Consider the following 16,602-nt stretch of genomic DNA (forward strand, 5'->3'; position numbering starts at 1 on the left):
TATATATACAGGAGGAGTGGTACTGTGCAGTGTATATATACAGGAGGAGTGGTACTGTGCAGTGTATATATACAGGAGGAGTGGTACTGTGCAGTGTATATATATACAGGAGGAGTGGTACTGTGCAGTGTATATATATACAGGAGGAGTGGTACTGTGCAGTGTATGTATACAGGAGGAGTGGTACTGTGCAGTGTACATATATAGGAGGAGCGGTACTGTGCAGTGTATATATACAGGAGGAGCGGTACTGTGCAGTGTATATATACAGGAGGAGAGGTACTGTGCAGTGTATATATACAGGAGGAGTGGTACTGTGCAGTGTATATATACAGGAGGAGCGGTACTGTGCAGTGTATATATACAGGAGGAGTGGTACTGTGCAGTGTATATATACACAGGAGGAGTGGTACTGTGCAGTGTATATATACAGGAGGAGAGGTACTGTGCAGTGTATATATACAGGAGGAGAGGTACTGTGCTGTGTATATATACAGGACAGGAGGAGAGGTACTGTGCAGTGTATATATACAGGAGGAGAGGTACTGTGCAGTGTATATATACAGGAGGAGAGGTACTGTGCAGTGTATATATACAGGAGGAGAGGTACTGTGCAGTGTATATATACAGGAGGAGAGGTACTGTGCAGTGTATATATACAGGAGGAGAGGTACTGTGCAGTGTATATATACAGGAGGAGAGGTACTGTGCAGTGTATATATACAGGAGGAGAGGTACTATGCAGTGTATATATACAGGACAGGAGTGGTACTGTGCAGTGTATATATACAGGGGAGTGGTACTGTGCAGTGTATATACTTCAACAGCCGCCCAGCCCAGGCCCCCAGCACCTGTCCTGTATATATATTATATACACTGTATCTATACAGGCTGTGCTGGGGGCCTGGGCTGGGCGGCTGCTGTAGTATATATATATATATATGTCAGCTGCAGCCGCCCAGCCCATGGCCGCCCCAGGTCACCCAGAGTAGACTGTCAGAACATACAATGATAGCATGGCACTCACTCAGGTGCCGGTAGCAGCTCCGGGAATCTGCCTGTGCCTGATAAGTTCAGCACTGCTTGCAGCCAGGAGAGTAGAGCAGGAGAACTCTCCGCTTACAGTGTCACGCTGGCTGGCTGTGTCCTTAACCCCTATGTGTGCCTGGCCCTGCACTGACTGAGATGCTTGTGCCAGGCAGCGCAAATTGAAAGGGTAGAAAGGGTTAAAGCATAGTTTGGGGAACTTTCCCCACGGCACACCCGACCATGTGTCCCGGCACACTAGTGTGCCGCGGAACACTGGTTGAAAATCACTGAGCTAGATGATCAAATTTGGGATATATTGAATATACCTAATACTACTGTTGTTGTCCAAAACCAACTTATTATAGTCACTAATCAACATACTGTAGTACTGGATTACTTAACAGCAGCACAGGCTGGTATGTGTCAGGTTATTGGACCCGCATGCTGTCATTATACAGATCCCAATAGCACTATGAAGTTAAAGTTAGAGGACATTCAAAGACTCAGAGATCAATATGATACAGACAATGGCCGTAATAAGGACAGTTGGTGGGCAGACACCTTCTCCTTTCTTAATCCAGCAAATTGGTTTGAGGGACTTGGGGGCTGGATAGCTGAAATCTTGCAAAGTTTGTTACACATCGTTGCCTTTATCCTTGTCATGTATGTAATACTAAAACTTGTTCTTTGGTGTATTTCTGTATGTATTTGGAAATTCTGCACTGGGACAACTAATGATGATACCAAAAACGTTGTCACCCCGGCTCTTCTCTACATCGATCTCACGAAGATACCTGATGAAGATGTTGAAGACAAGCGCATGGCTATCTTCAAAAGATCTCCACCACCGTCATCAAAAATTGTTATTTGCAAATTGTAGCTTACAGTGGGGATGGGTACGCCGCAACAGCCAAGGCTGGTAAAATGGCATCAGACATGTGAAGACCATACCCCTCGAGCTTATAGCTCGGGATAGTACCTCTGATGCTGCATATTAACAAAATTTATCTAGGGGGAATTGTGAAGGACCAAAATTAAGAAAGATTAGAACCAGGGCTCTATTTTGTGCTTGTGACTCCATCTTGGTGTTTACGAGATAAATTCTGTTACTTAACTAGGCTATAGTTCACGGCTGTTGTGGGGCCAGATTGTTCCAGTCTGAACAAGATAGGAGATCCGGGGGTGTATTGCTGTGCAAGACTGACGCATATGCTGTTATGCTTCTTTCTATGCCACGTAGACACGGCCATATACAGTCATGGCCAAAAGTATTGACACCCCTGCAATTCTGTCAGATAATACTCAGTTTCTTCCTGAAAATGATTGCAAACACAAATTCTTCTTTGGCAAACTGCTCCAGGTCCCATTTGAAGGGTGCCTTCTCCAAACTGCCATTCTTAGATCTCTCCACAGGTGTTCTATGGGACTCAGGTCTGGATCATTGCTGGCCACCTTAGAAGTCTCCAGTGCTTTCTCTCAAACCATTTTCTAGTGCTTTTTGAAGTGTGTTTTGGTCATTGTCCTGCTGGAAGACCCATGACCTCTGAGGGAGACCCAGCTTTCTCACACTGGGCCCTACATTATGCTGCAAAATTTGTCGGTAGTCTTCAGACTTCATAATGCCATGCACACGGTCAAGCAGTACAGTGCCAGAGGCAGCAAAGCAACCCCAAAACATCAGGGAACCTCCGCCATGTTTGACTGTAGGGACCGTGTTCTTTTCTTTGAATGCCTCTTTTTCTCCTGTAAACTCTATGTTGATGCCTTTGCCCAAAAAGCTCTACTTTTGTCTCATCTGACCAGAGAACATTCTTCCAAAATGTTTTAGGCTTTTTCAGGTAAGTTTTGGCAAACTCCAGCCTGGCTTTTTTATGTCTCGGGGTAAGAAGTGGGGTCTTCCTGGGTCTCCTACCGTACAGTCCCTTTTCATTCAGACGCCGACGGATAGTAAGGGTTGACACTGTTGTACCCTCGGACTGCAGGGCAGCTTGAACTTGTTTGGATGTTAGTCGAGGTTCTTTATCCAACATCCGCACAATCTTGCGTTGAAATCTCTTGTGAATTTTTCTTTTCCGTTCACATCTAGGGAGGTTAGCCACAGTGCCATGGGCTTTACACTTCTTGATGACACTGCGCACGGTAGATACAGGAACATTCAGGTCTTTGGAGATGGACTTGTAGCCTTGAGATTGCTCATGCTTCCTCACGATTTGGTTTCTCAAGTCCTCAGACAGTTCTTTGGTCTTCTTTCTTTTCTCCATGCTCAATGTGGTACACACAAGGACACAGGACAGAGGTTGTCAACTTTAATCCATGTTAACTGGCTGCAAGTGTGATTTAGTTATTGCCAACACCTGTCAGGTGCCACAGGTAAGTTACAGGTGCTGTTAATTACACAAATTAGAGAAGCATCACATGATTTTTCAAACGGTGCCAATACTTTTGTCGACCCCCTTTTATATGTTTGGTGTGGAATTATACACAATTTGGCTTTAGGACAAATTAAATGAAGATAATACCAAAGAATTTGTGTTTGCAATCATTTTCAGGAAGAAACTGAGTATTATCTGACAGAATTGCAGGGGTGTGAATACTTTTGGCCATGACTGTATGTAGTTTCCGGTTTTCCTGCATTTTTATAGGTTAAGTGCTACAAGTCGGTTTTTATACTATTGGTTGAATTATAACTTGCTAAATACTATAAAAGAGGTGACATAATAAACGGGGTTAGAGATCTACTTTCATCCTCTCAAACAGAGACACGTCTCCGTCTGGTCATTCTCAGTTGCTGGCAACGCCCTGTGGATTAATTTGGAAATCACTAGGTCAACCGCGAAGGGTCACTCCAGATCCTCCCCCAACATGGTCACTGCTTCTGTACTGATGTGTGGACCCCTCACCTCCTCATGTGTAATGTGGTCACTGCTCCTGTACTGATGTGTGGACCCCTCACCTCCTCATGTGTAATTCGGTCACTGCTCCTGTACTGATGTGGGGACCCCTCACCTCGTCATGTGTAATGTGTGGTCACTGCTTCTGTACTGATGTGTGGACCCCTCACCTCCTCATGTGTAATGTGTGGTCACTGCTTCTGTACTGATGTGTGGACCCCTCACCTCATCATGTGTAATGTGTGGTCACTGCTCCTGTACTGATGTGTGGACCCCTCACCTCATCATGTGTAATTCGGTCACTGCTCCTGTACTGATGTGTGGACCCCTCACCTCATCATGTGTAATTCGGTCACTGCTCCTGTACTGATGTGTGGACCCCTCACCTCCTCATGTGTAATGTGGTCACTGCCCCTGTACTGATGTGGGGACCCCTCACCTCCTCATGTGTAATGTGTGGTCACTGCTTCTGTACTGATGTGTGGACCCCTCACCTCCTCATGTGTAATTCGGTCACTGCTCCTGTACTGATGTGTGGACCCCTCACCTCATCATGTGTAATGTGTGGTCACTGCTCCTGTACTGATGTGTGGACCCCTCACCTCCTCATGTGTAATGTGATGTGGTCACTGCTCCTGTACTGATGTGGGGACCCCTCACCTCCTCATGTGTAATGTGTGGTCACTGGTCCTGTACTGATGTGGGGACCCCTCACCTCCTCATGTGTAATGTGTGGTCACTGGTCCTGTACTGATGTGGGGACCCCTCACCTCCTCATGTGTAATGTGTGGTCACTGGTCCTGTACTGATGTGGGGACCCCTCACCTCCTCATGTGTAATTCGGTCACTGCTCCTGTACTGATGTGGAGACCCCTCACCTCCTCATGTGTAATGTGTGGTCACTGCTCCTGTACTGATGTGAGGACCCCTCACCTCCTCATGTGTAATGTGGTCACTGCTCCTGTACTGATGTGGAGACCCCTCACCTCCTCATGTGTAATGTGTGGTCACTGCTCCTGTACTGATGTGAGGACCCCTCACCTCCTCATGTGTAATGTGGTCACTGCTCCTGTACTGATGTGGAGACCCCTCACCTCCTCATGTGTAATGTGTGGTCACTGCTCCTGTACTGATGTGTGGACCCCTCACCTCATCATGTGTAATGTGTGGTCACTGCTCCTGTACTGATGTGTGGACCCCTCACCTCATCATGTGTAATGTGTGGTCACTGCTCCTGTACTGATGTGTGGACCCCTCACCTCCTCATGTGTAATTCGGTCACTGTTCCTGTACTGATGTGTGGACCCCTCACCTCCTCATGTGTAATGTGTGGTCACTGCTCCTGTACTGATGTGAGGACCCCTCACCTCCTCATGTGTAATGTGGTCACTGCTCCTGTACTGATGTGGAGACCCCTCACCTCCTCATGTGTAATGTGTGGTCACTGCTCCTGTACTGATGTGTGGACCCCTCACCTCATCATGTGTAATGTGTGGTCACTGCTTCTGTACTGATGTGAGGACCCCTCACCTCATCATGTGTAATGTGTGGTCACTGCTCCTGTACTGATGTGAGGACCCCTCCCCTCATCATGTGTAATGTGGTCACTGCTCCTGTACTGATGTGTGGACCCCTCACCTCCTCATGTGTAATGTGTGGTCACTGCTCCTGTACTGATGTGGGGACCCCTCACCTCCTCATGTGTAATGTGTGGTCACGGCTCCTGTACTGATGTGTGGACCCCTCACCTCCTCATGTGTAATGTGTGGTCACTGCTCCTGTACTGATGTGGGGACCCCTCACCTCCTCATGTGTAATGTGTGGTCACTGCTCCTGTACTGATGTGGGGACCCCTCACCTCCTCATGTGTAATGTGTGGTCACTGCTCCTGTACTGATGTGTGGACCCCTCACCTCATCATGTGTAATGTGTGGTCACTGCTCCTGTACTGATGTGAGGACCCCTCCCCTCATCATGTGTAATGTGGTCACTGCTCCTGTACTGATGTGTGGACCCCTCACCTCCTCATGTGTAATGTGTGGTCACTGCTCCTGTACTGATGTGGGGACCCCTCACCTCCTCATGTGTAATGTGTGGTCACGGCTCCTGTACTGATGTGGGGACCCCTCACCTCCTCATGTGTAATGTGTGGTCACTGCTCCTGTACTGATGTGGAGACCCCTCACCTCCTCATGTGTAATGTGTGGTCACTGCTCCTGTACTGATGTGTGGACCCCTCACCTCCTCATGTGTAATGTGTGGTCACTGCTCCTGTACTGATGTGGAGACCCCTCACCTCCTCATGTGTAATGTGTGGTCACTGCTCCTGTACTGATGTGAGGACCCCTCACCTCCTCATGTGTAATGTGGTCACTGCTCCTGTACTGATGTGAGGACCCCTCACCTCCTCATGTGTAATGTGTGGTCACTAATCCTGTACTGATGTGAGGACCCCTCACCTCCTCATGTGTAATTCGGTCACTGCTCCTGTACTGATGTGGAGACCCCTCACCTCCTCATGTGTAATGTGTGGTCACTGCTCCTGTACTGATGTGTGGACCCCTCACCTCGTCATGTGTAATGTGTGGTCACTGCTCCTGTACTGATGTGAGGACCCCTCACCTCATCATGTGTAATGTGTGGTCACTGCTCCTGTACTGATGTGTGGACCCCTCACCTCATCATGTGTAATGTGTGGTCACTGCTTCTGTACTGATGTGAGGACCCCTCACCTCATCATGTGTAATGTGTGGTCACTGCTCCTGTACTGATGTGAGGACCCCTCCCCTCATCATGTGTAATGTGGTCACTGCTCCTGTACTGATGTGTGGACCCCTCACCTCCTCATGTGTAATGTGTGGTCACTGCTCCTGTACTGATGTGGGGACCCCTCACCTCCTCATGTGTAATGTGTGGTCACGGCTCCTGTACTGATGTGTGGACCCCTCACCTCCTCATGTGTAATGTGTGGTCACTGCTCCTGTACTGATGTGGGGACCCCTCACCTCCTCATGTGTAATGTGTGGTCACTGCTCCTGTACTGATGTGGGGACCCCTCACCTCCTCATGTGTAATGTGTGGTCACTGCTCCTGTACTGATGTGTGGACCCCTCACCTCATCATGTGTAATGTGTGGTCACTGCTCCTGTACTGATGTGAGGACCCCTCCCCTCATCATGTGTAATGTGGTCACTGCTCCTGTACTGATGTGTGGACCCCTCACCTCCTCATGTGTAATGTGTGGTCACTGCTCCTGTACTGATGTGGGGACCCCTCACCTCCTCATGTGTAATGTGTGGTCACGGCTCCTGTACTGATGTGGGGACCCCTCACCTCCTCATGTGTAATGTGTGGTCACTGCTCCTGTACTGATGTGGAGACCCCTCACCTCCTCATGTGTAATGTGTGGTCACTGCTCCTGTACTGATGTGTGGACCCCTCACCTCCTCATGTGTAATGTGTGGTCACTGCTCCTGTACTGATGTGGAGACCCCTCACCTCCTCATGTGTAATGTGTGGTCACTGCTCCTGTACTGATGTGAGGACCCCTCACCTCCTCATGTGTAATGTGGTCACTGCTCCTGTACTGATGTGAGGACCCCTCACCTCCTCATGTGTAATGTGTGGTCACTAATCCTGTACTGATGTGAGGACCCCTCACCTCCTCATGTGTAATTCGGTCACTGCTCCTGTACTGATGTGGAGACCCCTCACCTCCTCATGTGTAATGTGTGGTCACTGCTCCTGTACTGATGTGTGGACCCCTCACCTCGTCATGTGTAATGTGTGGTCACTGCTCCTGTACTGATGTGAGGACCCCTCACCTCCTCATGTGTAATGTGTGGTCACTGCTCCTGTACTGATGTGAGGACCCCTCACCTCATCATGTGTAATGTGTGGTCACTAATCCTGTACTGATGTGAGGACCCCTCACCTCCTCATGTGTAATTCGGTCACTGCTCCTGTACTGATGTGTGGACCCCTCACCTCCTCGTGTGTAATGTGTGGTCACTGCTCCTGTACTGATGTGAGGACCCCTCACCTCGTCATGTGTAATTCGGTCACTGCTCCTGTACTGATGTGTGGACCCCTCACCTCGTCATGTGTAATGTGTGGTCACTGCTCCTGTACTGATGTGTGGACCCCTCACCTCCTCATGTGTAATGTGTGGTCACTGCTCCTGCACTGATGTGTGGACCCCTCACCTCCTCATGTGTAATGTGTGGTCACTGCTACTGTACTGATGTGTGGACCCCTCCCCTCATCATGTGTAATGTGTGGTCACTGCTCCCGTACTGATGTGGGGACCCCTCACCTCCTCATGTGTAATGTGTGGTCACTGCTCCTGTACTGATGTGTGGACCCCTCACCTCCTCATGTGTAATGTGTGGTCACTGCTCCTGTACTGATGTGGGGACCCCTCACCTCCTCATGTGTAATGTGTGGTCACTGCTCCTGTACTGATGTGGGGACCCCTCACCTCCTCATGTGTAATGTGTGGTCACTGCTTCTGTACTGATGTGGGGACCCCTCACCTCCTCATGTGTAATGTGTGGTCACTGCTCCTGTACTGATGTGGGGACCCCTCACCTCCTCATGTGTAATGTGTGGTCACTGCTCCTGTACTGATGTGGGGACCCCTCACCTCATCATGTGTAATGTGTGGTCACTGCTCCTGTACTGATGTGAGGACCCCTCACCTCGTCATGTGTAATGTGTGGTCACTGCTCCTGTACTGATGTGGGGACCCCTCACCTCATCATGTGTAATGTGTGGTCACTGCTCCTGTACTGATGTGTGGACCCCTCACCTCCTCATGTGTAATGTGGTCACTGCTCCTGTACTGATGTGTGGACCCCTCACCTCCTCATGTGTAATGTGTGGTCACTGCTCCTGTACTGATGTGAGGACCCCTCACCTCCTCATGTGTAATGTGTGGTCACTGCTCCTGTACTGATGTGTGGACCCCTCACCTCCTCATGTGTAATGTGTGGTCACTGCTCCTGTACTGATGTGTGGACCCCTCACCTCCTCATGTGTAATGTGTGGTCACTAATCCTGTACTGATGTGGGGACCCCTCACCTCATCATGTGTAATGTGTGGTCACTGCTCCTGTACTGATGTGGGGACCCCTCACCTCCTCATGTGTAATGTGTGGTCACTGCTCCTGTACTGATGTGTGGACCCCTCACCTCATCATGTGTAATGTGTGGTCACTGCTCCTGTACTGATGTGGGGACCCCTCACCTCCTCATGTGTAATGTGTGGTCACTGCTCCTGTACTGATGTGTGGACCCCTCACCTCCTCATGTGTAATGTGTGGTCACTAATCCTGTACTGATGTGGGGACCCCTCACCTCATCATGTGTAATGTGTGGTCACTGCTCCTGTACTGATGTGGGGACCCCTCACCTCCTCATGTGTAATGTGTGGTCACTGCTCCTGTACTGATGTGGGGACCCCTCACCTCCTCATGTGTAATGTGTGGTCACTGCTCCTGTACTGATGTGGGGACCCCTCACCTCCTCATGTGTAATGTGTGGTCACTGCTCCTGTACTGATGTGGGGACCCCTCACCTCCTCATGTGTAATGTGTGGTCACTGCTCCTGTACTGATGTGGGGACCCCTCACCTCCTCATGTGTAATGTGTGGTCACTGCTCCTGTACTGATGTGGGGACCCCTCCCCTCATCATGTGTAATGTGTGGTCACTGCTCCCGTACTGATGTGGGGACCCCTCACCTCATCATGTGTAATGTGTGGTCACTGCTCCTGTACTGATGTGTGGACCCCTCACCTCCTCATGTGTAATGTGTGGTCACTGCTCCTGTACTGATGTGGGGACCCCTCACCTCCTCATGTGTAATGTGTGGTCACTGCTCCTGTACTGATGTGAGGACCCCTCACCTCCTCATGTGTAATGTGTGGTCACTGCTCCTGTACTGATGTGGAGACCCCTCACCTCCTCATGTGTAATGTGTGGTCACTGCTCCTGTACTGATGTGGGGACCCCTCACCTCCTCATGTGTAATGTGTGGTCACTGCTCCTGTACTGATGTGGGGACCCCTCACCTCCTCATGTGTAATGTGTGGTCACTGCTCCTGTACTGATGTGGAGACCCCTCACCTCCTCATGTGTAATGTGTGGTCACTGCTCCTGTACTGATGTGGGGACCCCTCACCTCCTCATGTGTAATGTGTGGTCACTAATCCTGTACTGATGTGGAGACCCCTCACCTCATCATGTGTAATGTGTGGTCACTACTTCTGTACTGATGTGTGGACCCCTCACCTCCTCATGTGTAATGTGTGGTCACTGCTCCTGTACTGATGTGAGGACCCCTCACCTCCTCATGTGTAATGTGTGGTCACTGCTCCTGTACTGATGTGGGGACCCCTCACCTCGTCATGTGTAATGTGTGGTCACTGCTTCTGTACTGATGTGGGGACCCCTCACCTCATGTGTAATGTGTGGTCACTGCTCCTGTACTGATGTGAGGACCCCTCACCTCCTCATGTGTAATGTGTGGTCACTGCTCCTGTACTGATGTGTGGACCCCTCACCTCCTCATGTGTAATGTGTGGTCACTAATCCTGTACTGATGTGGAGACCCCTCACCTCCTCATGTGTAATGTGTGGTCACTGCTCCTGTACTGATGTGTGGACCCCTCACCTCCTCATGTGTAATGTGTGGTCACTGCTCCTGTACGGATGTGAGGACCCCTCACCTCGTCATGTGTAATGTAGTCACATTAGTACAGGAGCAGTGACCACATTACACAATGAGCGGGGGGTCCCCGTTCCTCCATATTAATACAAAGGACATGAAGTGTGAAAAACTGTAAAGCACTGCGGAATATGTTAGCGCTATATAAAAATAAAGATTATTATTAAAGTTACCAGGTTCCGGCCGTAGCTGAGTGTTGGTCTTACGCGCCACCTCTTCTAATGTTGGCAGCACAATATCCTCCTCTTCCATTGTGGCATCTGACTCCCGGGGCAGTGAGACACCTATGGAAGGATTATAAAGATTCAGATGTCACTTGTCCACCTTAAGAATCCACCAGAGTTGGGCAAGGAGTTGAGGGGTCTCAGCGGCTCCTCCTACCTCTCCCAGGACAGTGTGCGGCCCAGTGTCCAAGCTGACCACAACGGAAACAATTGTCCTCATTGCGGCTAAAGGGTCTCCCGCCTCCTCCAAATTGCTCCCCTTTCTTCTGCCACTTCTGCTTCCACATCTGAGAGAAAAACAGTCACCGGTGACCACATGCCATGCAAGAGTAGCACCAAGAAAACGGGAAACCAGAAGTGGGAGTAAACCGGAGGACGAGAGGACTAGAGGGGGCAGTGAGAGCAGAACAAAACGGAAGGTAAAAGATGCATGACAGAAGATCGGGGCCTCAAGTGCCTGTCTTACCTGTTTTCTCAACCTATGTCCATTTAGTGCAAACCCTTTCACATAAGTCTTCTTCTTCAGATTGATCCGTACATAGTTCCCAGACCGTTTTTGCACTGCCCTGTGGAGACATGACGACAATGAGACGCGAGAAGGGCAGAGATGAAAGAAGTGTTGCTCTGGGTACGTACCCGGGAATCTTTGTGGTGCTTCTAGTGACACTGCGCACGGTTCCCACCTCATCCATCACTTCACCCAGAAGGTTTTCAGTGTCTTGGGCGGTGACCATTAGAGGATCCTCTAGGTATTTTCTACTAGTCTTGACCTTCTTTGAGGGCCTCTTGCTGTCTTTTACATTGTGTTTGTGTTCCTCAGACTCTGAATCTGTAAGGGGGTCTCTCAGTCTCTTTTCCGTGGTCCTACCATTGTCTTCAGCTTTGAGGCTATCGGATGACTCCCGATGTGCTGCCCCTGAAGGCAACTCTCTAGGCACAGGACAGGATTTCCTCTTATTTAGGACGTAGCTCTTTCTGGATGACTCATCAGTGGATGCCGGCTCCTCCATCTTGTGGACCCTTTCTTGCACAGTCTGTGTGTCCTGGCAGTCTCCAATTTTTTGCAGGGTAGAAGCCATCTGCTTGGGTGCTACCAGCATCCCCTGCTCTGGATTGACACCGCAAGGGGACCTCGCTGGATCTAGTGTTGACCTGTTAGGAGGTTCTAACTTTTTGCCCTTCCGGTCTCCGCTACATACAAACGGGCATTGATCTCTCCCCAGTTGCCGCTCACATCTCTCCAGCCATGCTGGATTTAGTGTGACCAGACGCTGACCCACTTTGTCTTGGAGGTGATGTAGTTTCCTCCCGGGTTTCTCTTGTGAGGAGAGCGCCAATTGCAGTTTGTGGGGCTGGGTCCTTAGAGAAAGATTTGCCAATTCATCCTTGGATCCTGGAGAATGGTTGGGAGGAACGTCCATCGCAGGAGAATCAGCGGGAGGGGACATGATGCCTTCTACTCTGGTACCAGTGGGGTGGGTCCGGGGCAGATACGACTTCTTCAGTGATACAGGGCGTTTCTACACAATAATCCACGAGAAGAGGAAACGGGATAGTGAGTACAGAGACGGCTACCCAAGAAAGCACAGCTCACTATATAGGGGAACGGGCCAGTGTGTCATGTAGCGGTGCACAGAGGCAATATAATATATATATATATATATATATATATATATATATATATATATATATATATAGTAGCATTTCACCCACTACAGGTCTTGGGGAACACTCGCTTGGCATAGGATTCAAGCACTCAGGCACGGTACCTCACACAAATCTGTCCATATGGTTTATTTAAACTCCGCATAAACCAGACAGGGTACAGTCCGTTTCATTACAGCCACAAAACATTATACGACATCAGACAGTTCATGTAGCAGATAGGCTTCTCTGCTGTATATTATAATCCCCTTGTCCGGGGTTACCTTTCAGGAGTTCCACTCCTCACGCTGACTTCACGTCAGTCCCAGGTCCTCAACACAGACCGTCCAGGTCTACGGTCTCCAGGTGTTTCCAGGACGACTCCACTCCCAGGAGCCTCCAACACTGACCGTTCAGGACCTTGCACAAGAACAAACGGATCCATATACAGGAACCTCACAGGAACATGTGACCCACACCCTGGTCACATAATCTACCTGTAACCACTCCCATGGGTGGGAGTGTGGCTGTGTGGCTAGTGTGTCCCGCCCATCTCACACAACTAGCCTAGTAAGTCTCCCTTGACTATTATAGAACACTACACGAACTCTTGAGGGACTACAGGTCCCAGAACAAACACGTTGCATCAGACTTACCACGCAGACTCCCTCTGCGACACATATCGGCCATTTACAACACTGCCAATCACAGTTTCATCACAACTATGCCACCAAGTGCATCTTGAGGTGCACACACAGCACCACCTGGCTGTAATATTGGTGACTGCACCACTATATATATATATATATATATATATATATATATATATATATATATATATATATATATATATATATATATATATTTTTTTTTTTATTATATACACATACATACACACACACACACATATATATATATATACACACACATCACACACATATGGTACAGAGGTCATTATTATATAACAAAAGCACTCAAAAAATCATCAATGGAAAGCAATTTTATTCACCAATGGAGGCCTGGATTTGGAACGATACTAAAAATCAAAGTGGAAAATCAAAATGACAGGCTGGTCCAACTTCAGAAGAAATGCCTCAAAACAAGGAAATGATGCTCAGTAGTGTGTGTGTGTTTGTGTGGCCTCCACATGCCTGCATGAACTCCATACAATGCCTGGGCATGTTCCTGATGAGGCAGCGGATGGTCTCCTGAGGGATCTCCTCCCAGACCTGGACTAAAGCATCCGCCAACTCCTGGACAGTCTGGGGTGCACCGTGATGTTGGTGGATGGAGCGAGACATGATGTCCGAGATGTGTTCAATCGGATTCAGGTCTGGGATACGGGCAGGCCAGTCCATAGCTTTAATGCCTTCATCTTGCAGGAACTGCTGACACACTTCAGCCATATGAGGTCTGGCATTGTCCTGCATTAGGAGGAACCCAGGGCCAACCGCACCAGCATATGGTCTCACAAGAGGTCTGAGGATCTCATCTCAGTACCTAATGGCAATCAGGCTACCTCTGGCGAGCACATGGAGTGCTGTGCAGGACTCCAAAAAAATGCCACCCCACACCATAACTGACCCACTGCCAAACCGGTCATGCTGAAGGATGTTGCAGGCAGCAGATCGCTCTCCACGGCATCTCCAGACTCTGTCACATGTGCTCAGTGTGAACCTGCTTTCATCTGTGAGGAGCACAGGGCGCCAGTGGTGATTTTGCCAATCCTGGTGTTCTGTGGCAAATGCCAAGCATCCTGCATGGTGTTGAGCTGTGAGCACAACCCCCATCTGTGGACATCGGGCCCGGCAGCAGCAAGGCGAACAGGATCATGGGGTGCATTAATAGAGGTCTGGATACAAATGAGGAGAGCATTATACTGCCTCTGTACAAATCCCTGGTTAGACCGCACATTGAGTACGGTGTACAATTTTGGGCACCGGTGCTCAGGAAGGATATAATGGAACTAGAGCGAGTACAAAGGAGGTCAATAATAATAATCTTTATTTTTATATAGCGCTAACATATTCCGCAGCGTTTTACAATTTGCACACATTATCATCACTGTCCCTGATGGGGCTCACAATCTAAATTCCCTATCAGTCTGTCTTTGGAATGTGGGAGGAAACTGGAGTACCCGGAGGAAACCCATGCAAACACGGGGAAAACATACAAACTCCTTGCAGATGTTGTCCTTGGTGGGATGTCAACCCAGGACTCCAGCGCTGCAAGGCTGCTGTGCTAACCACTGAGCCACCGTGCTGCCCAGGGCAACAAAATAAATAAAGGGGATGGGGGAACTACAAAACCCAGAGAGATTAGCAAAATTGGGATTATTTAGTCTAGAAAAAATATGACTGAGGGGCGATCTAATAACCATGTATAAGTATATAAGAGGACAATACAAATATCTCTCCGAGGATCTGTTTATACCAAGGAAGGTGACGGGCACAAGGGGGCATTCTTTGCGTCTGGAGGAGAGAAGGTTTTTCCACCAACCTAGAAGAGGATTCTTTACTGTTAGGGCAGTGAGAATGTGGAATTCCTTGCCTGAGGAGGTGGTGATGGTGAACTCAGTCGAGGAGTTCAAGAGAGGCCCGGATGTCTTCCTGGAGCGTAACAACATTGTATCTAAGGCTGTGTTCACACGTTCCGGATAAAACCGAGAAAAAACGCTCACGTTAAGCATCCTAATAAAAGAATGCAATCCACATTTTGTATACACATGCTGCGCTTTTTTCCTGAGCGGAAACGCATTCCGGAAAAAAACGCAGCATGTTCATTAATTTGTGGAATCGCGGGGATTCCGCACACATAGGAATGCATTGATCAGCTTACTTCCCACATGAGGCTATGCCCACAATGCGGGAAGTAAGCGAATCATGTGCGGATGGTACCCAGGGTTGAGGAGAGGAGACACTCCTGCACGGACTGGGCACCATATAATTGTTAAAAAAAAAATAATTAAAATAAAAAATAGTGATATACTCACCTTCCAATGGCCCCCGGAGTCCTCCCGCCTCTCAGCGGTGCACGCAGCGGCTTCCGTTCCCAAGGATGCTGTGTGCGAAGGACCTGGGATGACGTCACGGTCATGTGACCGTGACGTCACAAAGGTCCTTCACACACAGCATCCCAGCCGCCGCTTGCACCGATGAGATCGGGTGACGTCGGAAGGTGAGAATAACTATTTTTATGTTTTTTTTAATTATTTTTAACATTAGATGTTTTTACTATTGATGCTACACTGTTTGACAAGTGTGACCAACCTGCCAATCAGTTTTCCAAGCGATGCTACAGATCGCTTGGAAAACGCTAGCATTCTGCAAGCTAATTACGCTTGCAAAACGCTAGTATTTAGCGGGAATACGCATGCCAATTCCGCATGCGATATACCCGCGACAGGAATTGCGGAATTTCCACGAAAATTTCCGCGGCAATTCCGCAACGTGTGCACTTAGCCTTACAGTTATTAGGGCCTTGGTGAGAGAGATAAAGAAGAACCCCAAGATCACTGTGGCCGAGTTCCAGAGATGCAGTAGGGAGATGGGAGAAAGTTCCACAAAGTCAACTATCACTGCAGCCTCCACCAGTCAGGCTTTTATGGCAGAGTGGCCCGACGGAAGCCTCTCCTCAGTGCAAGACATATGAAACTTCACATAGAGTTTGCTTAAAAAAAAAAAAAAAAAAAAACACATGAAGGGCTACCAGACTATGAGAGATAAGATTCTCTGGTCTGACAAGACGAAGATAGAGCTTTTTGGTGATAATTCTAAGCGGTACGTGTGGAGAAAACCAGGCACTGCTCATCCCTTGCCCAATACAATCCCAACAGTGAAACATGGTGGTGGCAGCATCATGCTATGGGGGTGTTTTTCAGCTGCAGGGACAGGACGACTGTTTGCCATTGAAGGAAACATGAATGCGGCCAAGTACAGAGATATCCTGGATGAAAACCTCTTCCAGAATGTTCTGGACCTCAGACTTGGCCGAAGATTCACCTTCCAACCAGACAACGACCCTAAGCACACATCTCTGGAGAGACCTGAAAATTGCTGTCTACCAACATTCACCATCCAACCTGA

General features: G+C 48.8%; 1 protein-coding gene across 5 annotated transcripts in view; it reads right to left on the reverse strand.

Moving 5' to 3' along the window:
• Nucleotides 1–16,602, reverse strand: part of RECQL4 (RecQ like helicase 4) — a 227,312-nt gene that overhangs the window by 166,429 nt on the left and 44,281 nt on the right. For 4 of the 5 annotated variants that reach the window (XM_077293510.1, XM_077293509.1, XM_077293511.1 and 1 more), the window contains 4 exons: nt 11,510–12,393; nt 11,340–11,439; nt 11,031–11,160; nt 10,823–10,933 (listed from right to left, as the gene is read on the reverse strand). The exons of the other annotated variant lie outside the window; for it this stretch is intronic. In XM_077293510.1, coding sequence (XP_077149625.1) covers nt 10,823–10,933; nt 11,031–11,160; nt 11,340–11,439; nt 11,510–12,393 — 1,225 coding nt within the window. The remainder of the gene's footprint in view (nt 1–10,822; nt 10,934–11,030; nt 11,161–11,339; nt 11,440–11,509; nt 12,394–16,602) is intronic. 5 annotated transcript variants of the gene reach the window in all.

This window comes from Ranitomeya variabilis, chromosome 3 (assembly GCF_051348905.1).
Source record: "Ranitomeya variabilis isolate aRanVar5 chromosome 3, aRanVar5.hap1, whole genome shotgun sequence".
Classification (NCBI taxonomy): Eukaryota; Metazoa; Chordata; class Amphibia; order Anura; family Dendrobatidae; genus Ranitomeya; species Ranitomeya variabilis.